Here is a 26,829-nt window from a genome sequence, read left to right as displayed (position 1 = left end):
ATCCCAAGTTTCACCAGATGCTGCCCCAGCTGCCCACCTTCCCACCTGAATGACAGGCAGCAGCCTCCTTCCAGCAGCACTCCCTTCTCAGCAGCAGTCAAGTGTGTGATCTTCTCCCTTTCTAAGCAGCCCCTGCACCTTCAAGGAATCCCCATGGCACTGAGGACAAAGGCCTAAGTTGTTATTATGGCTCCCAAGGCCCAGCCAACCCTGCCAGCCTGTCTCTCACATTGTCCCTGGCTGGGATGGGGCCTCCCCATTTGACCCACCGCCCCCCCCATCCCGCCACACACACACAGACCTCATCCCAGCTCCTTATGCATTTGTTTGGAACCTCGCTTTCCTCTCATGAGGATGACCCTTCTCCTGCCGGGATGGCAGGACTGTCCAGTGAGAGTGGGGCCCTGACTGAGACCTGCATGTGAGAACTGTGGCTCTAGGGCCCACCTGAGATTAGCTCAGGGTCAGGGTCTCCCTGGAGACCCTACAGGTCGAAGGCTGGCTGGCTATCCGTGAGGGAGCTGTCCCATCAGTTCCTCCTGTGCCCAGCCTGACTCCAGCTCTTGGAGACCTCAAGCCCTGACAACATGATCCCGCCCAAGTGCCCTTCAAATGAGGACCAACACTAAACTGCAAAGTAAGAGTAAGGAAGGCCAATGGCCTTATTTCTCTCACGGTGGCTACCTGGATGCTTTTTTAAAAAGTGAAACAAAAATACCGATGAGAACAAAATGCATCCTCTTGTTTTCCAGTCTCTCCTCTTCCTCCAGCCCCTTTGGCTGGTCAGCGTTGACAACTGGTGTCACCCACGCTTCTGGTTCCCCAAACCGTCCATGCCTGTGGGCACCTTCAGAGGCCCAGCTCCAGCCTCACCCTCTGCACCAAAACTTGTGGTTACTTTTGTTGAATGAACAAAATAACGTTTACATCAACTTTAAGCTTTACAATCCATTTAAGGAGAAATTTCTCTTCCAAGCAAAGGTGGTTGTTAAAATGGAAAAGAAGACCATTCTAGAGAGAAGACAAGTTAGACAGTGGAAATCTGTTTTGTTGTAAAATACACTGCCGTTTCTGATCGCGGGGACCCGGTCTCACTTCTTGCCTCCCTTGGCTGCTGGGGCTGCTGGTGCTGCTCCTTTATCCTTCCCCTTGTCTCCTTCCCCTGGTTTTCCCCCTTCCTTTGCCTTTTCACCCTCTTTTTCCTTTCCTGGAGGAATCAGCACATTCCTTCTGACCTTCTTGCCTTTGAAGTGTTTTCTTTGAAGACATACATCGATTAAAGCAAAAAGTCCAGCCACACCAATAAGGACCTGGAAAACAAAAGAACCCTCGAAACTGTTGCTTTTCATTCCAAAGCTGTCTTAGTTCCTTCCCGGCTCTGACTTGTCGATGGGTGCTGTTTAACCCCTTCCCCTGTCCCCTCAAGCTCCCGGACCCAGAGCGGCTCTGTGTTTGCTCCTCCCCTCCCCTTCAATGAGGAAGCCATTGGCTGGGCTGGCTCCCTAGACATCGTATCCATTCGAATGGCTTCTCCACTGGAAATACTGACCAACTTTACTTTTAAACTTTGCTTGGATCTTGGGATCCTTTTCCTTAAAACAGAGGAGGCTAACCATTCTCCAAAAGTGGTGATTTCTGAACAAATTAACAGCCCAACGTGAAAGACTCACCACAGCAATAACGTAGTGCAGTGGCATGGTTTGCCGACTTGTCACAGCAAAGTACACGGCCCACCCAAGGAAGCCGCAGGCAAACAGGTCGTTGAGAAGGTCCTGAAAGTGTGGGAGAGATAAGCCAGCATGAAAAGGAGCCGAGGCCCCACCAACACCGGACCTGGCCTAGCTTCCTCCAAAGGGAGTGGTTTTCAAACTTCTGCCTGATTCTAGAAACATGTACAGGAAGATGAGTATTTACTGGGCTAAGCAGACATGCCTCTGACCGCCCCCAGCTGGACTGAGTTGAGACACAAGCCCAAGATGCTTAACTGCCTTTAGGGGCCACCCTGGCTACCATCTTATCTGTGAAACCACACATTTAGTGGCTATGTTGTTTCCCCCTTCCAGTGCTCACTTAAGTAACTATCCAACTTACTGATGTCCCTCTTGGGTACCACTTCACAGCCTCTTTATACTCTCAGGGCCAGCACTTCTTTCTGAATCCGGGGTGGCTGTGTTGCTGGCAGGAGCTCTGTTGGACTCTGGTCCAACATTGGGAGCCTAGCAGCTGCTTCTTTACCCCTAGCCCTCCCCCTTCCCCCACCTTACTTGTTAGACAACACCCCCCGCCACCGACCCCTGGCTTTGCAAGGCCTCACTACTTCTTTCATCATCAACCCTCCTTCCCATCCCTTGAGACCTCAGTCTTGCCCTTGCTCCAGATTTGTTTCCTCTGGTAAGGTCCAGATGTTCTCAGACTGGGCAAAAGGGCTGTCTCCCACGCTGCCTTCCCTCGAGTACCACCCACCGTTGCTCCCTGGCACAGCCAAACTTAACTCTGAGTTGGCCAAACCATGGCCACAGTAAGCCAGCTTCCTCCCCATCACTCCAGGGGTGATGCTGGCCCAGAGCTTGTACATCCTCTCAATCCTGTGGGCAGCAGCCGACCCTGCAGCGTTGGACAATGCCCACCTTTCCCCTTGGTTTCTCTGATGCCACTTTCTGCAGGTTGTCCTTCTCTGGTCACTTTGTCTCAGGCCTTCGCTTTTCCTTTTCAATGTTTTGAACTTTAATACATTTCAAACATATAGAAAATAATAGGCCGTCCCATCCCCACCCCTACCTCCATCAGTCATGAATCACTGAGATTAAACAGATGTTAACATCTTGCAATATTTGCCTGAGGACTCTCAATAAAAAAGTCAAAAAAAAAAAAAAAACCCAAAAAACCAAAAACAAAAAAACACTTTTTTCCATCCCCTTTCCCGCCTCCTACATGTGTTCCAAGTCAATGGGTAGCTTTCCTAAGTGTGTATTAGTATTTTCCTCCATATTGTATATTCACTCACAATATACACTATTTTATGTTTCAAAAATGTAAATAAAAGATGTATCTTATAGCATGTGTTTTTTTAAATTTTTAAAACTTAACCAAGTTTTTGAGATTTACCCATTTTCAGAAATAGAGATTGAATTCGTTAACTTTAGCTGATGTATTCTACTGCATGAAGAAACGAAACTAGAGGCACTGGAGTGTTTTTACTGTTTAGAAAATTATTATTGCCAACTGTGCCCACAGTGAACACTCTTGTCTGAGCCTCCCGTGCGCATCTTTCCTCATTGAAGTATTGCCCAGGTAGCTCTAAAATGCCTGGGCCAGCGTCCACTCCCACCAGCCACGTACGTATAGGGGCTCTGGTTTCCCGTGTACCTGCCAAGGTCCAGGATGACCAGGCTGATTTATTTTTGCCCATCTGGTGAGTTGAAATAGGACCTTGTTGTTTTAACTTTCACGTCGCTGGTTTTAAAAATGAAGCGTTTTAAAAAACACGTTTTAAGCATTTGGATTTCCTGCCTGTACCTACCTCTTACCCCATTTTTCTACTGGCTTGTTTAAAAATTTTTGTTTATGATGTTTTCTGTTATAAAGTTTTAATTTTAATGGTATACACAGTTTCTCCTTCTCTTTCTCATAGTCCCAAGAACATTTATTAAATATTCCCTTCAGCTGTGTTATGCCACCTCTATTATATATCAAGTTGTCATAAGTATGTACCTATTTCTGAGTTTTCTTTTTTATTCCTGTATTGGTTTGCTCAGGCTGCCATAACAAAATGCCACAGACTGGGTGGCTTAAACAATAGACATTTATTTTCCCATAGTTCTGGAGACCTGAAGTCTATGATCAGAGTGCCAGCAAATTCAGTTTCTGGTGAGGACTCTTCCTGGTTTGCAGACGGCTGCCTTCTCACCATTGCCTCACATGGCCTTTCCATGATGGGCAAGGTGGGGGTGGGGAGGAGGTAGAGGGAGAGACAGACCTCTCTTGTCCTTTCTTATAGGGACACTAATCCTATCAAAGCAGGGCCCCACCTTTATGGCCTCATTTAATTTTTTTTTAATTGAAGCATAGTCAGTTTACAATGTTGTGCCAGTTTCTGGCAGACAGCATGATAGTGCATACATATACGTAGACATTCATTTTCATATTCCTTTTTACTATAGGTTACTGCAATATTGAATATGGTTCCCTGTGCTATACCATATAAACTTGCTGTTTATTTTATATATAGAAGTTAGCATATGCAAGTCTCAAACTCCCAATTTATCCCTTCCCTCCCCTTTTTCCCCCGGTAACCATAAATTTGTCTTCTACGTCTGTGAGTGTGTTTCTATTTTGTAAATAAGCACATTTGTCTTTTTAAGATTCCAAATATAAGTGATATCATATGGTATTTTTCTTTCTTTCTGGCTCACTTCACTTAGAATGACAATCTCCAGGTCCATTCATGTTGCTGCATATGGGATTTTTTATGGCTAAGTAGTATTCCATTGTATAAATATACCATAACTTCTTTATCCAGTCATCTGTTGATTGGCCTCATTTAATCTTAATTACTACTTTGGAGGGCCCATCTGCAAGTACAGCCACACTGGGGGCTGGGATTTCAGCACATGAATTTTGGGAGTACACATTCAGTCCATTACAATTCCATTAGTCCTTTTGTCAATCCCTGGGCTAGTACCAAAGCTTTATAGTAATTCTGGTATCTCATTGGGTGAGTCCATCCTTGTAGTTCCTTTTATTCCTCCATAAGAATTTTAGAATCACCTTGCAGAGTTCCACAAACAACCTCTGTTAGGTTGAAATTTTATTTAATGTATAGATTACTTTCGAATGAAATGGCCATCTTTATGATAGTAACTTCACATCTTTAATGTGGTGTATTTCTCCACTTAGATTTTTCTTTTATGTCCATTGACAAAATGTCATCCTCTGTATGTAAAGTTTTACAATCTTTGAACAGGTTTATTCTCAGACATCTTGCTGTTTTAAATGGTTTCTTTGAAAAGCCACATTTTCTCATTATTTGTGGCTGGTATTCAGGAACACTTGTTTCTGTTTCTCATAACCTTGTGGAACTCAATCTAATAATTTGACTGTATGTTCTCTTGGATTTTCCGTGTAGAGAATCATATTACCAGTGAGTAACGCTAGTTCCTCCTTCCCAGTCCACATACTTATTGTTTTTCTTGTCACTTTGTACTAAGATGGCCAGCACAATGCTGAATAGAAGTGGGAACAGTAGGCATCTTCAAGGAAATGCCTCTAACGTTTTACCACGAAATGCAATGTTATTTTAGGTTTGGATAATGATAGTTATCTATCATTAAGTTAAAGAAGTTCCCTTTTCTCCCTGTTTGCAAAGAGTTTTCTGAAAATTAGTATTGACTGTTACTAGTTTTTCTGCAGCTTATGAGATGATTAAATGGTTTTCTGCTTTAAATAAAAGATGGTGAATTATGTTAACAGGATTTTGAGACTAAATCCCTTTACATTCTTGGAAGATGCTCTGCTTGATAATGAGGTACTCTTTGCTTATATATTACTTGATTTAGTTTGCTAATATTTTACTGAGAATTTTTATGTCTATATTCAAATAATATAGGCCTATAGTTTACTTTCTTTATCATGTCTGTTTTTTTCCTAATAAGGTTTAAAATTTTTTTTTTATTGACGTATAGTTGATTTACAATGTTATGTTAGTTTCAGGTGTACCACAAAGTGAATAAGTTATGTGTGTGTGTGTGTGTGTGTGTGTATGTTCTTTTTCAGATTCTTTTCCATTATAGGCTATTACAAGATACTGAATATAGTTCCCTGTGCTATACAGTAGGCCCTTATTGGTTATCTTTTTTATATATATTAATCCCAAACTCCTAATTTATCCTTTCCCATATCTTTCCCTTTTCGTAACCGTAAGTTTGTTTTTCTATGTCTGTGAGTCTACTTCTGTTTTGTAAATAAGTTCATTTGTGTTGTTTTTTTAGATTCCACATATAATCGATATATGGTATTTGTCTTTCTCTGTCTGACATACTTCACTTAGTATGATAATCTCTAGGTCCATCCATGTTGCTGCAAATGGCAGTATTTTATTATTTTTTAGTGGCTGAGTAATATAACACTGTGTATATGTGTGCATGTATACACACACACACACAACTTCTTTATTCAGTCATCTGTTAATGGACATGTACATTGCTTCTGTCTTGGCTATTGTAAATAGTGCTGCTATGAACATTGGGGTGCACGTATCTTTCGAATTGGAGTTTTCTCCATATATGCCTAGGAGTGGGATTGCTGGATCATGCGGTAACTCTATTTTTAATTTTTTAAGGAAATCTGCGTACTGTTCTCCATAGTGGCTGCACCAATTTACATTCTCCACCAACAGTGAAGGAGGGTTCCCCTTCTTCCACACCCTCTCCAGCATTTATTATTTGCAGACTTTTTGATATAGCCATTCTGACTGGTGTAAGGTGATACCTCACTGTAGTTTTGATTTGCATCTAATAATTAGTGATATTGAGCATCTTTTCATGTGCTTGTTGGCCAACTCATGTCTGGTTTTAGGATCAAAGCCTTTTCAGATGGTACAACATATTATAAAGCACCCCCCTTTTTTTTGAAGAGCAAAAAGGGACAGACCAATGGAACTGAATATGAGGTCTAGAAATGAACCCTGCATATGAAATTTTAGCATTTAACAAAAATGCCATTTCAAATATGGGGAAAAGATGTATTATTCAATAAATGAATAAATTGAATGATAGGGTAGAATGATAGGGAGAGCCATCAGGATATAAAGCTGGAGCCATGGTTCACACCATATACAAAAATGACTCCAAATAAATCAAAAGATTTAAATGTAAAAAATGAAAACAAGTGCCAGATGAAAAATGGGTGAATTATTTTATAACCTGTTTTTCTACTTCTTTTTGAGTCAATTTTGTACCTCATATATTTTTCTAGATTAACTGTTACATTCCAGTTTACTGACATAAAAATTCATGTTTTCCTTGTGATCTTTAAAATCTCTTCTTTATTCTAATATTTTTCTTTGTTCTCTTTTTTCTTGAGGCTTATCTCCTTTGTTAGTCTTTAAAAATTAAAAAAAATTTTTTTTTTGGTGGGAGGTAATTAGGTTTATTTATTTATTTATTTTTAGAGGAAGTACTAAGGATTGAACCTAGGACCTCATGCATGCTAAGCATGCACTCACTCTACCACTGGAGCTATACTCTCCCCTAGTAGTCTTTTTAAAGAATTAGATTTTGGTTTTATTCGTCCTCACTATGGATCTTGTTTCCTATTTCATTAATTTTAGCTCTTACATTTGACATTGACTTCTTAATTTCATCTTTTTGGTTTTGTTTGGTATCTTCTTGAGATATATATTTGAATTGTTAATTTTCATTCTTTTCACCTAATTATACAGGTTTGAACTTGAATTGTTTAGCTGCATCCTACACACAGTATTTGCAAATATGACATATAATTAAATCAATCCCCTATGTTTGGGGGAAAACATTAGATTTCCTCACAAATACATAAAGATATAAATTTTTACTGACTGATTTCTAATTATATTGCATTGAAGTTAGAGAATGCAGTCTGTATTACGTTAGTTCTTTGTTATTTGTTTATATGTGCTTTGTGGTTTCATTGAGGTTAATTTTAATTTATAATTGTTCCAAGTGTTCTTTGAAAAGAATACATAGCCTGTTATTCTTGGGTGTAGGGTTCTATATGTTTTAAATGTGTCAGTGGATCAAGCCATCAATTACTGAGGGATGTGTGTTAAAATATTCCACTATGATTCCTATTTGTCAATTCTTCTTTATAGTTAAGTCCATTTTTGTCTTTTATATTTTGGGGGCTATACTGTTATAGGTGCATACAAGTTCAGAATTGTTACATGTAGTGAGCCTCTTTATATATTTATTTTTTAAAACACAAAATTTGTTTAATCTGGTAGTAAAGTTATGCTGGCTTTCTTTTAGTTAGTTCTTAATTTTTCCATCTCTTATAACCTTTCTCCACTGCCCTGTAATTTAGTACATTGCTGGATTTAAAAAAAAACTATTTTTAGAGTCCTTTGTCTTTTAAATCAAGAATATAGTCCATTTGTATTTGTCATAATTTATGATATATTTGGATTTATGTCTACCATTTTTTCTATTTAACATAAATCACAGATTCCTTTTATATTTCCCTTCTGTTGAGTCAATTCTTTTATTCTCTTTTCACCCTTTCTCCTCAATAGGTTTGATGTTATATCTCCTGGAATTCTATTTGTTAGCAAATTGGTATTATGTTTTAATATACACATACATATATTTTTTGTTTGTTTTTTTGAGGAGGGAGGTAATTCGGTTTATTTATTTATGTTTAGAGGAGGTACTGCAGGTTGAACTCAGGACCTTGTGCATGCTAAGCATGCTCTCTACCACTTGAGCTATACCCTCCCGCTATGTTTTAATACAGTAATGCTAATAGTATTACCAAATGCCCCCTGAATCAAGGACTTTTAATTATCATCAGATACTACCACTGTGGTCTTCCATGTTATTGTGCTGCTACTGTTCTAGTTCCACATTGTTTTAGTGTTCTCTCCCCAGATAAGCTACTAACAGTTTTTTAAAAACCAAGCAACCTCTGTCTTAATGTTAAGTCAATCTACAAGGGTACTAGGTCCTTTGCTTACTGTTCCTTTTTTACATTGCAAACATTTCTTTTGGGTTTAATTTCCCTCTTCCTGAAGTCTTTCAGTAGTTCCTTCAGTGACGGTCAATGAAAGGAAATCTTACTTTGTCTAGTAGACTCTTTCACTCTTTCCACTTCAGCCCTTCAAAGAAATGATTCCATTGTTTTCTGGCAACTTTCATTGTTGATGAAAAATATGAATTTAGTCTAACAGTTTGAGCTTTCTTTTTTAAGGTAAATTGTCTTTTCCATTGGTTTGATTTTAAGTTTTCCTTTGCCTCTGATGATCAGCTGTGCCTCTATGACATGTCTAGGTGTAGTTTTATTTTTATTTAATCTTCTTGGTCCTTCTTTGAGAGTTCATGTCTTTAATTAAGTCTAATATTGATTAGACTAGGTTCTTTTTAGATTACTATTTGCATAGAGTATCTTTTTATACTTTCACTTTCAACCTATTTGTATCTTTGGATGTAAAGTGACTCTCTTGTGATCCTAATATAGTAGGATCATGGACTATTTTTTTTAATCCATTCTGATAAACTTTGCCTTTTAGTTAGTTGGAGAGTTTAATCCACGTATAATTTAAAATAATGACTGATAAGGACTTATTTGTCATTTTGCTATTTATTTTCTATATGTCATATCGTTTGGTTCCTCTGTATCTCCATTGCTGCCTTTTTTGCATTTAATTTTTTATAATATACCAATTTATTCCCCCCTCATTTCCTTTCTGTATATTCTTTAATTTTTTTTTTTTTGGTTGGGGGAGATAGATTTATTTATTTTTAGAGGAGGCACTGAGGATTGAATCCAGGACTGTACATGCAAAGCATGTACTCTACTGCTTGAGCTATACCCTCCCCCTTCCTTTCTCTGTATATTTTAGTTAATTTCTTAGTGTTACCTCGGGATTACAATTAATATCTTAAATTTACAACAATCTAGTTTGAATTGATATCAGCTTAGCTTCAATAGTACACAAAAACTCATTATTATTGTAGCACATTATATCTTCATACACTGTGGCCCATTAACATAGATTTACAACAATTGTTTTATGCATTTCCCCTTCAAATCATATCAGAAAAGAAAAAGGAGTTACAAGCCAAAAATACGTTAATACTAGCTTTTATATTTGCCTATGTACTTACCTTTACTAGTCTTTTATGCTTCAAGATACTGTCTAGTGTCCTCTCACTTAAGCCTGGAGGACTCCCTTGAGTACCTCTTGTAGGGCAGGTGTACTAGCAACAAATTCCCTCAACTTTTATTTATATGGGCATATCTTAATTTCTCCTTTATTTTTGAATGGTAAATTTTGGAGGATAATTTCAAATTTGAAGGATACTGTATTCATTTCTTGGGATTGCCACTTGGGTAGCTTAGAACAACATAAATTTATTGTCTTTCAGTTATGGAGGCCAGAAGTCTGAAATTAAGATGTTGGCAGGACCCTGCTGCCTCTAAAGGTGCTGAGTAATGACTGTTTGGGGCTTCTCTTCTAGCTTCTCATAGCTTCAGTCATTCCTCGGCTTGTCTTGCATTCCTATCTTCTTCCTGTCTCTCTTCAAATTGTCTCTATATATGCCTCTATATATGTCTGTCCCTGTGTCAAATTTCTCCTTTTTATAAAGCCACTAGTCATTTTGCATTAGGGCCCACTCTGATAACCTCATCTTAACTCAACCATCTGCAAAGACCTTATGTCCAAATAAAGTCATATTCATAAGTACTGGGGGTTAGGACATCAACATATAGTAGGGGGTATATAATTAAACTCATAACAGGTAGCAAATTCAAAGGATAGAATTCTTGGTTGACAGTTGTTTTTTTCCTTCAAGGACTTTAACTATACCATTCCACTCCCTTGGGACTCCAGGGCTTCTGATGAGAAACTGGCTGTTAATCTCATAAAGGGTCCCTAGTACAAGATGAGTTGCTTCTCTCTTACAGCTTTCAAGACCTTCTCCTTGTCTTTGAACAGTTTGATTATAATGTGTCTCAGTATAGATCACTTTGAGTATTCATCCTACTTGGTGCTTTTTGGATGTGTAGTCTCATATCTTTTACCAAATTTGGGGGGGGGTTGCCCATTATTTCTTTGAATATTCTTTATGCCCCTTTCTCTCCTCTCTTTCTGGAACTCTACCTGTGTTAGTATGCTTGATTGTGTCCCACAGGTCTCTTAGGTTCTGTTCATTTTTTCCTTCACTCTTTTTTCTTTCTGTTCTTCAAACTGAATAATCTCAATCAACCAATCTTCATGTTCACTGATTCATTCTTCTGCCTGCTCAAATCTACTGTTAAACAACTCTAGTGAAATTTTCATTTCAGTGGTATTACTTTTCAGCTCCAGAATTTCTATTTGGTTTCTTTTTTAACTTCTCTTTACTGACATTGTCTATTTGTTAATGGATTGTTCTCCTGGTTTCTTTTAGTTCTTTGAGCATTTTAAAGACATGATTTAAACTCTTCATCTAGTAAGTCTAATATCTGGGCTTCCTCAAGAATAGTCTCTATTAATATTTTTTTCCTGTGAATGGGCCACACTTCTTTCTTTGTATGCTTTATAATTCTTTGAAAACTAGGCATTTTGAATATTGTAACATAGTTACTCTGGAAACCACAATGCTTCTACTCCCCAGGGTTTGTTGTTGCTGCTTGTTGTGAGCTGTTTATATTTAATAATTTTTCCTAAACTATGTTTTGAAAGACTGTATTCTTTCTCTTGTGTGGCCGCTGAAGTCTGTTTTTCATTAGCTTACTAGTCAGTTGCAATTTGATGGCAGTTTCCTTATATATCTGGAAACAAGTCTTTGCAGATTGGCTCTGTGTTGGGGCACTCCTTCAACACTCTCAGTTTTCATTCGCTGCTTGTGCAGAGCCTAGAGGTCAGTCAAAGGTGAAAGCTTAGGGTTTTTTCTGTGCCTGTGTCCAGCCCTGGGCGTGCGCAGTCCTCCTAGATTCCCTGGTATATGTGGGACCTTTTCAAAGCTCTTATTCCCCCATGCATCTCCTTCCCAAGCCTCTTCCTTCCCAAACTTCTTGTCTGTCTACTGCTTGGGAAACCTTGCCCCTGGTGGCTGTATTTAGTACATATGCTTTTAAATGCTTTTGACAAATGCTATCTAGTAGGCTGCTTGTCTGAGAAAACTCTGAGGCAGGTGCAACAAAGGCAAGTCCCTGGCCAATCCCTTAGGAAGCCACCAGACAGGTCAAACACACAACCATAATTCTTTGGGAACAAGGTTGGTATTGTTCCCTCTCCCACCAGTGAGGAATGTGGTCAGGAATGTGGGCTGTCTTCTTGGCCACTGACAAGCTGGGGAGTGAGGGAAGCAGGCAGTTTAAGTTAAAATGCCACAACTTTCTCTTACCAAAATTCAGTAGCATTTTTATTCAATAAGTATTCTCTTGGTTTTTTTTTTTAATTAGATTCCAGAGTTCTGAAAAAGTTGATTCTGATAGTTTTTGAGAGCTTAACCATTGCTTTAGTGGAAGGACAGAGATTTGGAGTTCCCTACTCTGCCATTTTAAGTGATGCTACTTTCATTAAATCTGGGGGGTTCTTGGTCACTATCACTTTGCATATTTCTTCTCCCTTCTCTTGAGTGTCTTCTTCCAGAACACCTATTAGGCTTATGAAGGACTTCTTATTCCTATTCTATGTTTCAACTTCTCTCTTTGATATTTTCTCTATCTCTCAGTACTATATGCTGGTAACTTCCCCATATCCTTCAGTTCACTAATTCTCCAGCTTTTGTCTGATATGCTCTTTTACCCATTTATTGACATTTTTATTTCAATGACTATCTGATTCTAGACATTATACCTTGTACTTAAAAAAATCTATTCTATCCTCATAATGTTTTATTCTTTTCTTAAGGCCTTTATTTATGTCTTTATAATTTAAGTATATTTCAAATTATTTGCAGAAGCTCTTCTATGATTGCATATTCTCAGGGTTCTAATCCTCCCATTTGCTATGTTTGCTGGCTCCTGATTCTTAGTCACAGGATTTTAGAATCAGGTGTTTTGCAGTTCTGAACTGTGATTTCATTTTTGACAACCCCCTCCCCCTCAACATACGCACACCCCTGCACCTACCTTGTGAGAATCTCTTTATGCTTTGATTATGATTTTGCATTTGTTTCTGTCAGGAGTCCCATGGATTTCTCCAGAATACTATCAAATTGGGATCAATTTTTATGCCAATTCTCAGGCATTCAGTTTTTTAGGCTTCATGAAGGTTTCTAGGCTGAAGGTAGGAAAAACTTAAACCAAATCTGTACAAAGTGTAGGCTCAAGGTTCCTATTTCTCATGGTGGTCTTTTTTGTTTTTCTCCACTCAAAACTTGTGCAGAGATGAACATGCTTTCTTGTTCTTCTGTGTAGGAGAAAAGTGTGTTCTGCCTTTTCCCTTAGGGTGCAGTCTTTGCAGGGTGCTGGCCTTATGCAGGGTTCTCAGTTCTAAATCCCCACTTTGCTTGAGACCAAAGCCTCATCTCCTAACTTGAGAGTGCATGAAAATTCACATTCTAAGTTTCTGGGTCATTCCCACCCACACAGAAGCACCTGATTTGATCACTGCTTCTGTCTTCCACTTTTGGCACCAGAGTTTCCCTCCTTTTTTTTTTTTTTTTGCCAGTTTGGCCATTCAGTTAAAGCAATAGCTTTTACATTTCCCCTAGTAGTTTTAGGTAAGTGCAGCAGGAGGATTTTCAGGGTTACCTGATTTTTCATCTTGCTGGAACTAAAAGTATCTTCTCAAGCACCTTGGCTGGGAACATGTCCCTTGCCTGTCCCTTTACTTTGTCCTCTGCTTATTCCTTTCCCAAGAGTCTTATACAGTCCTCCTCTCCTTTCTTCTGATATTGGTAGTCCTCATCCACCCAACTGAGACCTATCAATCCCTGGACCCTAATAACTTTAATAAGGAGGCAGGACAGAATGTAGTCAGGGACTCAGACTCAACTGACTATGCCAAGTTTGAATCCTTTTTCTGCCATGTACTACCTGAGTTACCTGGGGGCAAGTTACTTGGCCATGCTGAACCCACTTCATACACAAAGTGAGAGAAACAGTGAGCACAGGGCTCTAGGGGCATGCTGGGAATGTGCAATGAGTAAGCACAGGGCCTTAGATTAGTTGGAAGTTAGGCAGGTATGCTTTGTGATTACACAGGTAATGAGAAGGGGTTCAGGTCCATGAGTTCTCAGGCACAGAGTCAAGCACTCTACTTTTACCCCTCAAGAAAAATCCCACACAAGATTTTTAACTGTCTTCATGTTATAGATGAGGAAACAGAGTCTGGGAATGGTTGGGTAACTTGCCCAGCTCAGTCCCATTCCAGTGGATTACTGCTTTGGGCTGAACATCCTTCTGGGTTTAACATCCCACACAGGGATAGTCAGTGGCGATCTGAGGCTGCTTTAGAAGTGATTTTTAAAAAAAATTCTCATTTTATTTTACTCATTTTTTTTCTTATTTGTTTGGAGGTGTGGGAGGAGGTAATTAGGTTTGTTTATTTATTTATTTATTTTTAATGGCAGTACTGGGGGTGACCCTAGAACCTCACGCATGCTAAGCACATACTCTACCACTGAGTTGTCCCCTCCCCCACCACTCATTTTTCCTTTGAATCCTGGGGATGGGGTACCTTCAGGGTGATCTTTCCAGTCAGGTGTGATCTGGCACAGAGGTTGGAAGGGACTACTGGTTGCTACACCTCTCCTGTGCCCAAGGAAAGCAAAATCTCAGGGAAACAAAGGCTCTTCCTTTAACTACCAGGTAAGAAAGAGGCCCCCCTGCCCTCAAGCTGGGCTTTTGGGAGGAGTTTTCTACCGAATTTTAGCTGGCCCTGCTCTGGCCCACCCAAAGGTGCTGAGCCCATGCCCAGGGCACAAATAAGGGATGTGAGGCCTATCTCTCTGTTCAGTCACTTTCCAGGTGTTAAGACACGTGCATGAACGCACACCAGCTGCAGGCATTCCCCACCACCCCTCACTTACAGAAATGGGCCACAGGATGAAGGACATGTATCTCTGGATGGCGAAGGTGTAGACAATGATGAAGAAGCAGAAGATGGACAACTCCATGGTGATGATGAGTGTCAGGAGAGGGTGCACAGTGGTGCCGGTGAACATTATCAGCGAACCTATTAGGCAGCCCTGCTGGGAGACAGGCGCCTGAGCCACTGCCAAGGCTCAGGCTCTCTGGAGCCCCTCTGGAGCCCCTTGGAGCACGTTCCTTTTCCTCTTCCCGTCCTTGGGCCCCTGCCCAGGGACACAAGCCCAACTTACCAAGCTCAGGATCTTGACCTCAGCGTGGCCCATAACCCAGAACTCTCTGTTGCTGTCCTTGAATTCCCACCTGTAGCGGCGACATCCTTTCCTCGTTCCCACCTCATCCTTGGGCTGCACCGACTTCGGCTTCTCCTCTTTCTTTTCCTCGGTCTTGGCCGCCGCCGGTGCGGTCCCTGGGGCAGGTGCTGGCCCGGGTTTGCCCTTTTTGCCTTTGTCAGCCATGTTGGCGTGGGAGTCCTCAGCTTCTCACGGCCTGCCCAGTTTCTCCTGCTGTCCCCGGACAGGCCTGGCCTTTGAGCGAGCCTGATGTCCACCGACCTGCTTAGAGGCGGCGCTCAACCAACCGCCAGGACCGCGAACGCCAACGTCTGGCGCCCTCGCCGCCAGCACATCTCGTCGCGCGCCACATCTTGCCCGCGCGGGGGGGGGGTGTCGCGCGAGGACCCGCGGGGACCACCAGGCCCGCCCACCCTCAGCGCGGGAGCTCCCGCCCCGCCCCGGGCTCACCACGGTGGTCCCACCTCCGCGCGGAAATCCCCTAGCGGCCCAGTGAGGCCTAGCGAGGTGGCCCGGCGGCTGTAGCCGCTGCTCCCGTCTTCGGGTCGGGTTGGCTGGAACCAGAGCCTCCCGAGGGCGAGGGCGCGGGTGCATTCACACGCGCCAGGAAAAGTAACTCCACTTTTACACAAGGCAACACGAGCAAGCAGAGGTGTTCCCGATTTAGCAGCCCTGATTTTATGATCACAAGTAGGCCGAAACGGGTGACAGCACGCGAGCTCAGCGGCGGGAGCGGCGGGAGGCAGTAGCCAATGGTGCCTGCGAGGGTGGCTCCGAGGTTCCCGCCTTGGATACCTCCGAGGGTGCCCGCGCAGTGGCCGGGCCGCGTGGCTTCATGGCTGTCTTTGTAGGTGCCTTTGGGGTTCCCTTTTGGGGTACCCTCGTGGGTGCCTTCACGGGTGCTGGGGCGGTTTCCTGAGCCGGGATGGGAGTGACTTCGGTTTCGCTTTCGATTCCCAGGGCTTTTTTAATATTATTCCTCATCCTCTTGGTGACCACCGTCCCATCGACGAGACACACGATTGCCGCTGTGAGACACAGGGACTGTCAGACACAAGACCATATGCGGGAAGGAAAAGTAGGGTTATTTTGCAGCTCCTCAGCAACTGTCTTCCCTATACACAACCTGGACTGGGACTCCTGTCCCGCTCAGACTCTCCACTATTTTCTTAGTGTCTGCAGAGTTGGCTGCTGTGGCCCATTCTGCCATTCCCAGATAAAGAGATTTTGGAAATGGCCTTTTCTGCGGGTGACGACCTCGCCTGATACCTAAGGCACCAGGGCCAGAGAAGGGCACTGGTCCTTGGAAGCTCCAGGTGGGGGAAGGGCCCTGAGAAGGCTCCTCAGTGGAAAGGACTGTTGAGCTATGTTTGAAAGTAGTTTCCAAGGGGACCAACTGGGAGGAGAACTCCAGGTACTGGACTGGGATCTCCAAGGAATCTAGTATGGCTGAATCCTCTGGAGCTGGTGAGGGAGAGGGCAGAGTTGAGGCTGAGGAGGTGCAGGATCTGAGACTTCACCAAGAGAAGAGGTGAGATTCCAGACTCAGAAAGCCCACTTGCCATGAGATGAAAGAAAGAGAACCAGGCTGGAGACCAATGGAGGGGAGGGGAGTGCTCCTGCCATCCAGGCAAAAATTGATGGGAGACCAGAGGGTAAGAGCTCCTGGCAGGTGGAAGAAAGCTTGGTAACTGAGTTAGCAGATGGGGGCCAGGGGCCTACAAAACCTGAGATTCCAGGTGCTCCCTGCTCCTGCCTGCCTTGTATGTTTCTCTTTAAGATCCCTTAATCCTTGGCTGCCTTCATGAATTTTTTCTTAGGTACGTCTTGCTCTAGCTAATTTGTGAGTTCAAGCTTGGCACAGTACAATGGGATTGACAAATATTTACTGATTATGGAATGAATTCAAAGAACTTAGACTTTGTTTTTCGGGATTAATTTTTGTTCTTATTGCTTAATTTCTTGGATTCAAGTCTCACCACCCAACTCCCCACCCCCTATCTTCCAAGCATTTAATCTGCCATTTCTTGTGCTCTTCTTATGAAGAGGATTTGTCCCAGCCTTGTGACCCAGGGTAAAGTTTTTAACCTGTTTCCATATCTGAAAAAATGAATTGTAAAGATTAAGTCAGAGCACGCCTAGCCTGGTGTGGAACTTCCTTCCTTCCTGAATAGCCTGAGTCACTCTCTCTTGACAATGTACTTTTTTTCTCCTACAGTCATTCTTTTCATGTGATTTAAAATATAATTCTCTGATCCAGAAAAATCAAAGTCCTATTTATAGATAAGAATATCTTGTTGCAATACTTAAAAAAATAGTGTGTATGATTTTGAAAAGGGGGTCTACAGACTTGTTTTTGTACCTACACGGAGCATGAGTATTAGAATAAAGATTTTCATGAGCTTAGAGTTTGTGCAACTTCAACTCTTCTGAAGTCAGTGCAAGAAAGAGAAGAGAAAGTGGTGGGGATGTTCTGTAAATGAAATAATGATGGTCTGCCAATTTCCCTTTTCAAAGAGTCTTTAAATACTGATCTTAAATGGAGTCATGAAGGCCTCTACTTACCCCTCCAATGTAGAATAAGTGCCTTCTTTCCTTTTCTTGTATCGCCAAGGCAGCCAATATTAAAAGGAACACAGCAGTAATGAAACTGTTGATTAGATCCTGCAATACAGAATTGAAAATTGTCAACTTTACATGCAAATGTAATTTCATAAAATATTTAAATTGGTCAATTACCCAAGGATGATGCCTTTTTAAAACTTTCCCTTTGATTAATAGTAAGAAGAACCTTCCACAGCATAATTCTTACATCTCTGGAGATGTGAGTTTCTGTGATTTTAAGGTCCTGGATAGGACTGTCAGCAGAAATGGGTTTAACGTCATTAAAGAATACTCTTTAAAAAAAAAGAGCTGACAACTTTTTCATCAGACTTTTTAAAGGGCATAGGAAAATGAGCGCGAAAAAGACCTAGAAGTCTGGGGGCCTCACCCAAACTGGCCCACCATAAATATGATTTTTTGGCAAGTTTTGTATTTTAAATTAATGTAAATTCTGCGTTCTAGTCCATAATACATTTATTTTAATATAAACATACAAATTTAGATGAACACTTTGCCAATTCAGTTCCACTCCCAAATCTGCAAATCGGTAGAACTGATACTCTGAAAGTTGGGTCATATTTATTCTGTAGGGTCACACATCCCAAGAAGGCAGGGACCCATCTGAGGAGCAGGCCTGGTATTCTGGTGTGAAATTGACTTTTGCTCTTTCCTAAAACATGGCCAGAATTCAGTTTGCCCTGACATCTACAGGATATTTGTGTCCTTCCTGGACATCAGTACTGGGTTCTTTAACTGCTGGCCCAGTCATTTCTTTGTGTACTAAATAAAGGGTGAGGACAAGTGGCTGGGGCACACCCTGCAAATAAGCAGAGGCTGGGCTTTAGTAGCAGAGTGATAATGGAAGAGAAGGTACTGAATGAGTCAGTGGCCCCAGCGTGTGGGGAGGAGCAAAAGCCCAGGTCATGTGACCTCCGTATGGCCCAGATAGCTCATTTGAACATTTTAAGTCTTTAATTCTTAGTGGCTTGATTTGGTAGTGTCAGCACTTGGTAGTGTTAGCCTGTCTGGTGCCCCTGCCCAAACGCGGAGAGGAGCCCTGTAGTCTAATCGTAATGGCTCCAATGGAGCACTTCAGCGTGCCCAGTGTTTCCCAGTCACTATCTCATTTAAACCTCACAAACACCCTCCAAAGTCAGTATTGTTAGGATCCCCCTTTTAAGAGGATGTAACCGAGGCTTAGAGAAGTTTATGAAATTGCCCAAGATTGAATATCTGCTAAGGAATGGTCAGAACTCAACTCACTATCACCTCCCATCAGAGAAACCCAGATAAGAAGGAGATGAATTATCTACCTAGGCTGAATGTGTATATTTTATTGATCAACTCTTCTGGCCTGCCAATTCCTGCCAATGTGTGACTTGGGGCGTATTTTATCACCCACCCTGTGCCAACAGGCTAATTTTCAATATGGGGGTATTGACTGGGATTCATTGGGTTCATCTGAGGATGAAATGGCATGTTGAATCTGAAAGTGTCAGATGAGGTGCTTGGCATCCAGTGGGTGTGGGAATGCATCAAGGTGTAGATGCACAGACGGTGTCTGCCTTCAAAAGGTCCACACATAGTAAACTTTCTGTGAACTCCAGGTGTTCTTTCTGTTGAGATTGGCGAGCAAGGAGCCCTTTCGTGGAATGGGACCTTGCTTCTTAAAAAGGCACTAACGTCTGTTACTTGGGCATCTGGTGGTTAACACTGGAGGGGGAACACGGAACAGGGCTGATGAGGTTTGAAAATCAGTTCCAGTTGGGTTCTGTAGGCTGAGCAAAAGATCTGCCCACAGTGGGGCAGGTACAGCAGTTTGCAGCTTTGCAGGAAGCATAGCATCTGGGGATTGTGTAAACCAAGATATTCAAAGATGTGAACAAGGATTCTTATGACTAAGAAGCAGAATGTAAACTTTTTAAAATGAAAATTAACTAGCTGTAGTCATAGATCACTGAGAATTTGGATGAAAGCACATTAATAATGATCCTAGTCATAAATGCAGTTTCGGCCCCCTCTAGCCAATCGTTGACTCCCCGTCAGAATTCCATCCCCACATTGGACTGTTGGACATTATAGTTAGGTCTTGTTCTTACTTGCAAGAAAGTGCTCTCTTGAGCTGTCCCTGGGAGGTAATGTATGCCTTGTACCTAACATTTCTATTGTAGCTCACATTTCTTGAGCACTTACTATGTGTCACATACTGTGCCAAGGTGTTTATATGTGGTCTCATTTGATTCTCACAACGAACTCTCATTATCCCCAGTTTACAGATGGGCAAGCAACTGGCTATGACCCTCTGCAGTCTGACTGAGAGCCCAAGGGCCTTCTCCTGACTAACCCCCCTCCCTTTTGCCTTAGACACAGACCCTCTTGTTGGCCTCATCTTTGACAGAGAGAGAGAGATGTTCTCCTTGATGGGGTAAAACTGCAGCTGAGCCTTGCCGCATGCAAAAGGTCCTCTGGTTCCCCTGTAGATGCCATCCTTACTCATCATCTTTTTCTTTCTCCCTTTGACTAAATACACTATTGACTCAAGTAGCCTCTTCTGACAAAAGGAGAGACGGGCTTGTGACTTGACTATTATTTTTCCATAAAGCTCTCAGATAAACAAAATTGTGTAGAATTAAAATTGGGAAAAGAAAAAGATGCTTTGATGGTGAATGTTTATTTTTGAAAAGTCATGGAATATTAGGGGGAAGTTAAACATTTACAATTTGGTTTACAAAAATGTGGTGTTTGTAACAAGAATGTATATACAGTAAATACTGTATAGTTTTCAGCTACTGGCAACCTTCATTGGTTCCATTTGTGCCTTAGAGTTCTCTAGGCACGTGGCAGAACCTGATCAGTCATTGCCAGAATTGTTGTTTCTCATTAACTTTATGTGAAGGGGACAGTCTAAAGCTGATACCTTTTACATTGCCAGTAGTTTGGAATCATCCCTTCAATAGAGTTTTAGTTAAATGTATGTTTATTATGTTCTTTTTTCTAAATTGCTTTCTATTGGCAAAAGCATCAGCTTAGCCAGAAGTTAGTTTCTCTGACCTTATTGGATAATATTTTTTTATAAAGTAGAAGTGTTAAAAAATATGGATTCTTCAGAAGACAATAACTAATTCATAGTTTTCTTGGGTACACTGCAGGTGGCACTAGACAAGGGAAGGTAAAACTGATAAATCTTCGAATGAAAACAGTGACCCGACTGCAGGTGGGGAGAGGAAAGCTGTACTCCCACTAGCTCTGATGCAGAGCCATGCTAACAAGTCAGGGGCTGGCTGGGAGTTGGACTCACACCCTTCCTGGGGGTGTCTGGCACGGCCTTCGCAGAAACGAGAAGATGCTGTTGAGACTTGGGTGGGTCCCCAAGCCCAGGCTCCATCATCTCGCCAGAGAAGGAGGCCCTGCCAAAATATGGTCCCAGAATCCACATGTCTCGGCCAGTCATCTGTATGTGAGGCTAGTGCTCTTTGGTGTTACCTTGCTGAGGGTCCGAAGCCCTGAATTATCAGCCTTCTCTAGCTTCCTGCTGGGGACTTTCCCCCTTAGCCCTTTGCCAAACAAGAATGGAAATAGGGGAATAAGGAACTCTAGCCTCATGGAAGCCTTTAAGGAAATCGCCACTGCAAATTGGTACTCCTTACCCTAATCCTGTACCTCCTGGGCACCAAACCACTGTTCCCGGAGAGAAGGGCTGAAAGAAAGTTGCAGTCATGCACGCTGGACACCTCTAGTGTTGGGCAGGCCTTTGAGCCTGTGCGCAGCCCTGAAACAGTCACAGTAGGAAATGGGCCAGGTGTTCTCCGGCTTCCCAGTGACTCCTCCTGCAGCTTGATGCCAACACGTCTCCAAGTCCCCTTTCCCTCTGAAGTGTGGAGTAGTCACCTCCTAGGCACCAATACTGTCACTAAACCAGCATGGTTCCTACCCTGACAAGGCCTCCCTGTTACTACCCAACGGTAGCTGTTAACCCTCAGAGCAATCTTACATGTACATGTCCTTCATCTTACGGGATCTGTAAGGGCAGATTAGAGAGGAAAGGACTGGACAGGAGGTGAGAACAGTTTTGGATTCTGTTTTAATCAGCCTTTTGAAAAACCTTCCAAGTCAATCAGATCACTCAGCATCTGAGTGACTATGTTGGTTAGTATGTGTCTGCCTGGTATGTGTACTGCTAGTTAGTGGAGCATCAGAATAACCTGGCAACCTTCTTGGAAAGATGGTTTCCCAACTGTGAAGCTCCTGGGACCTCACCAGGCATATCCATGTGCTGTTCCAGACCCTGGCCCACACCCTGGAGGACAGTGGCAAGAAAAAGGCGGGGGCCCTCTTTTCTTTTCCAAAGAAAAGAGAGTGCTCTCACCCAAGCACAGAGGTAGCAAAAGGGGGCTTGGCTTTCCCAGAGCTGAGTAAGGGCCGTAGCTCTGCGCAAGCTGGCCTGAGCTGCCCCAGACCAGGGGATGGCTCCTCCTCCGGGACCTTCCTGCTCACACTTAGGAGACCCTGGCTCCTGCCTCTCCCTGAGACTCTCCCTGGACACTCCCACGAGCCCCTCCAGCAAAGCACATGCCCTGAGGCTCTCTCTGGCTCTCCAGGCTATGAGTGGACCTTTGCTTGGAGGGCTGCTGTCCCCCATACCCAGCTATTGACCTTGGTGCTGTGGCACCTGGGACACTGACCCCCAAGGGCTTGTACCTCCCCCACCACCTTTGGCTCCACATGTTAAGGAAACCATGAGAAAACAGGGGCGAATACACAGAAGATAAAATTTAGAGAATCTGAGGAGGACAGAGATGTAGGGAGGATGGAGTTAGAGAAACCATCACTAGGCAATAGGGCATAAAGTATGGAGAGAGTCTGGGCTTCAGAGTCAGACAGACCTGGGCTCCAGTCTGAGTTTCTGTGTGCCTCCTTCAGACCACGGGCAACTAAGTCTCTTTAATCCAATTTTCTCGTCTGTTCAACAGGGAGTAGGGGATGACTACAACCGCACTGGGTTGTTGTGAGGATTAAATAAGGTGATAGGTATGAAGAAGTATCTGGTACATGGTATGTGCTCAAAAACGGTTACTTTACCTTCCCTTCTTGAAAATTTCCATGGACAGAGATTTTTAGGTTCCCCTCAGAAACCTCTCCATGGTTATAGCTCTGCTTAACTAAGAGGGTCTTCCACGTGTCCGATAAAATGGTTCATGGTGGGCTTGGTCTGCCTCCTGGTGCTCGGCACTCTATGGGACAGAGAGAGCTCAGCTGCCTTTTCAGAAAATCTCTCAGACGCTTGAAGAAAAGGTTTTGAGTTTTACTTCAACAGCAACCAATCCTACCTGACAGAAAAAAGTATGATAAGGAAGCGGGATGTGGAAGAGGCATGATCTCAGAGTTAGGATTCCTCATGGTGCTGGGTAAAATGGTAAAAGCCACCCCACTGCCTCACGCTGGGTCTGGTGGACACTTTGTAGTGAATGTGCTTCACTTTGTGCCAAGCGTTTTGTTCTGTTTGCTCTAAACACATTTGCAGGAACCCTGTAGTCAGTTCTTATCATCACACTTTTCCTTTGCTGAATTTCCTAGGTAGGGAAACTGAGGTGACAGTTCTCATAGCTGTAAGGTGGCAAGAACAGGAACTGGGCCCGTGTCTGTATCTGGACAAAATTATAGATCCTCTCCAGCCTTTGAGGATGCAGAGCATCAGACTCCACAATGAATAGGATTTGTCTCAGACCTGAGGGATTAGCTCTGGAATTTTTTGCAGTTGGTATGAAATCCCAGAAGGAATATGAAATCCCAGAAAAAGCTACTGAAGAAGGCTATGCTATGTCTTGTCCTGAATACACCACCATATGGCATCCCTTTGGAAAGATGGACTGTTAACACACATGAAAAGGTTGACTCTTGCACTCTTTCAGGGCACACGTGACAATTTTCTACAACTCTACCATGTTGTAGAAACATGCTTTTCAGAGGGATGTTTGTAATCTGTTAGGGTGCTGTTTAAAAAGTAGAAGCATGTGCTTTTTTACAAACAATGGGTGAGAAGTGTGTTTACGTACTGTATCTACTAATTACAATTTTCTTTAGGACCAGCTGCGAAGTGCCACGTTTTCAGTGCTGTAATGAGACGGAAGCAGGTGTGTGTGTTTTGGTTGTCCTATAGACAGAGGAGTTCAAGGAATCTTTCTGGGTACTAGGCTAGCTTCTTCCCTGGGACTAGGGTGACACTCTGTCACAGCTCAGAGAGATCACTCTGTTGCATTCATTTGGGGAGAGACTCTAGTGGGGCTGAGGGTAAAGCTTATATGCAAATTATGAAAAGGAACACTTACAAGTAAGGGCCAGTGTAAAAAAGTCATCAAGTGGTGAAGGGTTAGCATATATATTAGAATGAAACAAACAACGATGCAGGTTTCCAGAACTGTGATTGCTATGAAGTACTCCTGGGCTTCGGCAATGATGAAACAAACTAGTGCACCAATGAGAAGAGCCTGCAGTAAAAGGAACAAGATTTATTTTAATGCACATGGGCTATTAAAAAACAAAACAAAATCATAAATGCTCAGAATGCAAATCTGATTGTATTGCAATTAGCTTGTATTGTTTCGCATACATTTTATTTTTAAAAATTCTTTATATTTTAAAGAAATGAAATAACACATGCAAAAAAAAAATGCACCCAGTACCTAAGTTTCTTTCTCCTCCCTCAACCCAACCCTAGTCTATCTCCTTAAAAGTAACCACTGTTAACGGTGCATATTTCATACCAGAAAGAATTGTGTATATATAGATCAAGTAGAGTAAATACATGTTGATTTTGATAGAAAGAGTGAGGTGGAGTCCCAGCTTTCTTTCTTTCCAAACAGCTGCTGATTATCCCAACATCATTTTTTGGGAAACACTGCTAGTATGAAATCCACCCTTTATCACATACTAAATTCTCAGGTGTATTCAGGGCTCTTTTGAAACACTTCTTCCACTGAGTTGCTGATTTCTTCCCCAGTACTTTTGAAATTAACAGACAATTCATTTTATGTTGTATTATTGTCTGCCTATTCCCCACTTTTGGGACTCATTTTCATATTGTTTATCTTTCTCATTTTTGTCTTGGTCAAGTTCCCCAAACTAAGCCTGTTGGTATTTTAACTGGGATTTCCTTTAACTCATAATACAGACAGGCTGCAAAATTTAGTCTTACTAATCAAGAGCAAAGTATGGCTTTCCAGTTATTTTAGTGTGTTGTAAAGTATCTCTCAGTAGAGTCTCAAAGTTTCCTTCATATAGGTCTTTCAAATTGTTTCCCTGTTGATTTTGTGTTTTTTAGATACATGATCATATCAGCTATCAGAAATTATGTATTTTGCCTCTTCTTTTCAAGTGTTCTTATTTCTTTTTCCTGTCTAATTGTGATGACTAGTGGTTCCAGAAAAATATTGAATAATAGTGTTGATAGTGGGCATCCTCTTTGTTCCTCATTTAATGGGAATATTTCTGAGGTTTAATTATTTGATGCTGACTTTTGGGTTTATTTTTATAATGTCAATGAAATATCTATGTATTTCTATTTAACTGGTCTCTTTTTTCATCCCTTACTTATTATTATTATTATTATTATTATTATTATTATTATTATTATTACTATTATTATTATTTGAAATCCAAAAAGAATGTTGAATTCTGTCAAATGTGTTCTGTACCCTATTTGATATAATGTCCTAATTTTTTCTTCTTTTGCTTATAATATGGTGGATTAGATTAATAGAATCCTAATATTGAATCATTCTTATGTTTCTTCATGGCGTATTTTTAAGAAGTACTGATGAATATTTTCTGTTAGTATATTAATACTGTTGCTTTGACACAGTGAGATTTCTATTCAGTTTTCTTTTTCTGAACTTGGTCAGGTCAAATGCTACACTGACTTTGTAAAAATAATTCAGAAGTGTTTCTTCTTTTGCTATTCTTTGAAAAGGCTTGAAGAGTGTCAGAATGCATCCCATGAAGGTTTGAAAGAGTTAACCTGTGAAAAAGTCTGTGCCTGATACATTTTTGGAAGATTTTCCTAGAAAATCAACTCTTTGATCCAATTATTCACAGTTATGTGTTTTGCAAAGTACCCTTGTGAATCCTTTCAGTTTCATCGGGATGTCATTATTTTCCTTCTAATTCCTAACTTTAAATATATGCCCTCTCTTCCCCCATCTTTTCCTCTTATATTGGCCAGTGGATTATCAATTTCATTGGTCAATTCTATGATTTTTGTTTGCTAATTTACACATTCCCGCTATTATCTTCACGGCTTCCTAATTCCATTTGTGAGGGGAAAACAGATATATAAAAGTAAGACGGGGGGGTGGGGAGGGGGTGAAGCGCGCCAGATTTAGTATTAAGGGTTGAGTGTGTGAGAGGAGCAAGGGGGGACGGGGAGGAAAGGTGAGGCGGAACAAAGGTGACTGGCAAAGGCAAAGAGGGAAGCTTTCCCGAGGCGGCGCCGGTGGAAACCACTCCCGCCCGGGCACCCGCCCGCCGGTCACCAGCTCTCCCTGCTCACCAGCCTAATGGTCTTCAGGGCTCCCGTGGGCGAGAAGAAAAAACGCTTGAAGCTGTCCCTGAATTTGGGCGGGACTTTGGCCCGGCCCTCAGCGCGCTTTTGTACGGCCGCCGCCTCCGCTTCTCCGGGCGACGCCGGTCGGCCGGTCGGCGTGGCTGTGGGTTCGGTGGGCGCCTGGCGTGCAGGCCGCGCCGAGGGTGTGATGCGCACTGAGCGCCCGGGACGCCCCGGGGCTTGCGAGTCCCCCCTTAAAGGCGCGCCCTCGGCTTCAGGATCCATGGCGGACCCCGGGCCTGGTGGTGTCTGGCTGGCCCGGCGGCTCTGAATCTGCCCCGCGGCGCCCGGCTCTCCCCTGGGAACCAGCGTCGCGCCCAACGGCTGCCGGCCGTCTACCCCTCGCGCGCACTCAGCTCTCGCTGCCCGCGGACAAGCCAAGCCCCTCCAGCCACCTGGGATGCGACACCGACGCCTAGCATGGGAACTCAAAGTCCCCGCACGCCCACCACTCCGCGCTGCCAGCCAGCCAGGAAGCCGGCTCTGGAGACCGTTGAGGCGGTCCCGGCACTTTCTCCTCTGCTTCCCAGGCCCATGAGTAGGAAAAGCGAATCCGTT

At 42.6% G+C, this 26,829-nt stretch overlaps 2 protein-coding genes across 4 annotated transcripts; both read right to left on the bottom strand.

Annotated features, from left to right (window-relative positions):
- Positions 1 to 933: 933 nt before the first annotated feature.
- Positions 934 to 15,419, bottom strand: CMTM2 (CKLF like MARVEL transmembrane domain containing 2). Of its 2 annotated transcripts, none has more exons than XM_031680663.2 (4): positions 15,009 to 15,419; positions 14,718 to 14,879; positions 1,671 to 1,772; positions 934 to 1,310 (listed from the first exon to the last, which is right to left on the bottom strand). In XM_031680663.2, the coding sequence occupies exons 1-4, from the start codon at positions 15,231 to 15,233 to the stop codon at positions 1,092 to 1,094; spliced, it is 708 nt and encodes a 235-aa protein (XP_031536523.1). In that variant the 5' UTR covers positions 15,234 to 15,419; the 3' UTR covers positions 934 to 1,091. The 2 variants fall into 2 exon arrangements, with proteins under 2 accessions (XP_031536523.1, XP_006203822.1); XM_006203760.4 differs by having other exon boundaries at positions 14,718 to 14,876; positions 15,009 to 15,416.
- A 300-nt stretch (positions 15,420 to 15,719) lies between these two features.
- Positions 15,720 to 26,617, bottom strand: CMTM1 (CKLF like MARVEL transmembrane domain containing 1). Of its 2 annotated transcripts, none has more exons than XM_031680908.2 (4): positions 26,218 to 26,617; positions 23,999 to 24,157; positions 17,634 to 17,732; positions 15,720 to 16,112 (listed from the first exon to the last, which is right to left on the bottom strand). In XM_031680908.2, exons 1-4 carry the CDS (start codon positions 26,494 to 26,496, stop codon positions 15,789 to 15,791), a joined length of 861 nt encoding a protein of 286 aa, XP_031536768.2. In that variant the 5' UTR covers positions 26,497 to 26,617; the 3' UTR covers positions 15,720 to 15,788. The 2 variants fall into 2 exon arrangements, with proteins under 2 accessions (XP_031536768.2, XP_072823593.1); XM_072967492.1 differs by having other exon boundaries at positions 15,963 to 16,096.
- Between the last annotated feature and the right edge of the window lie 212 nt (positions 26,618 to 26,829).

The sequence above is a fragment of the Vicugna pacos genome, chromosome 9 (genome assembly GCF_048564905.1).
Source record: "Vicugna pacos chromosome 9, VicPac4, whole genome shotgun sequence".
In the NCBI taxonomy this organism is placed as follows: domain Eukaryota; kingdom Metazoa; phylum Chordata; class Mammalia; order Artiodactyla; family Camelidae; genus Vicugna; species Vicugna pacos.
This window is presented reverse-complemented; position numbering and strand designations above follow the sequence as displayed.

Coding starts and splice junctions, on each gene's coding strand:
- CMTM2 (XM_031680663.2), bottom strand. CDS start 15,233: ATGGCTGACAAAGGCAAAAAGGGCAAACCCGGGCCAGCACCTGCCCCA. Junction 14,880..15,008: donor AGGTCAAGATCCTGAGCTTG/GTAAGTTGGGCT, acceptor CCTGTCTCCCAG/CAGGGCTGCCTAATAGGTTC. Junction 1,311..1,670: donor TGCACTACGTTATTGCTGTG/GTGAGTCTTTCA, acceptor TTTGTTTTCCAG/GTCCTTATTGGTGTGGCTGG.
- CMTM1 (XM_031680908.2), bottom strand. CDS start 26,496: ATGGATCCTGAAGCCGAGGGCGCGCCTTTAAGGGGGGACTCGCAAGCC. Junction 24,158..26,217: donor CCCTGAAGACCATTAGGCTG/GTGAGCAGGGAG, acceptor CTTTTACTGCAG/GCTCTTCTCATTGGTGCACT. Junction 16,113..17,633: donor ACTTATTCTACATTGGAGGG/GTAAGTAGAGGC, acceptor TGTGTCTGACAG/TCCCTGTGTCTCACAGCGGC.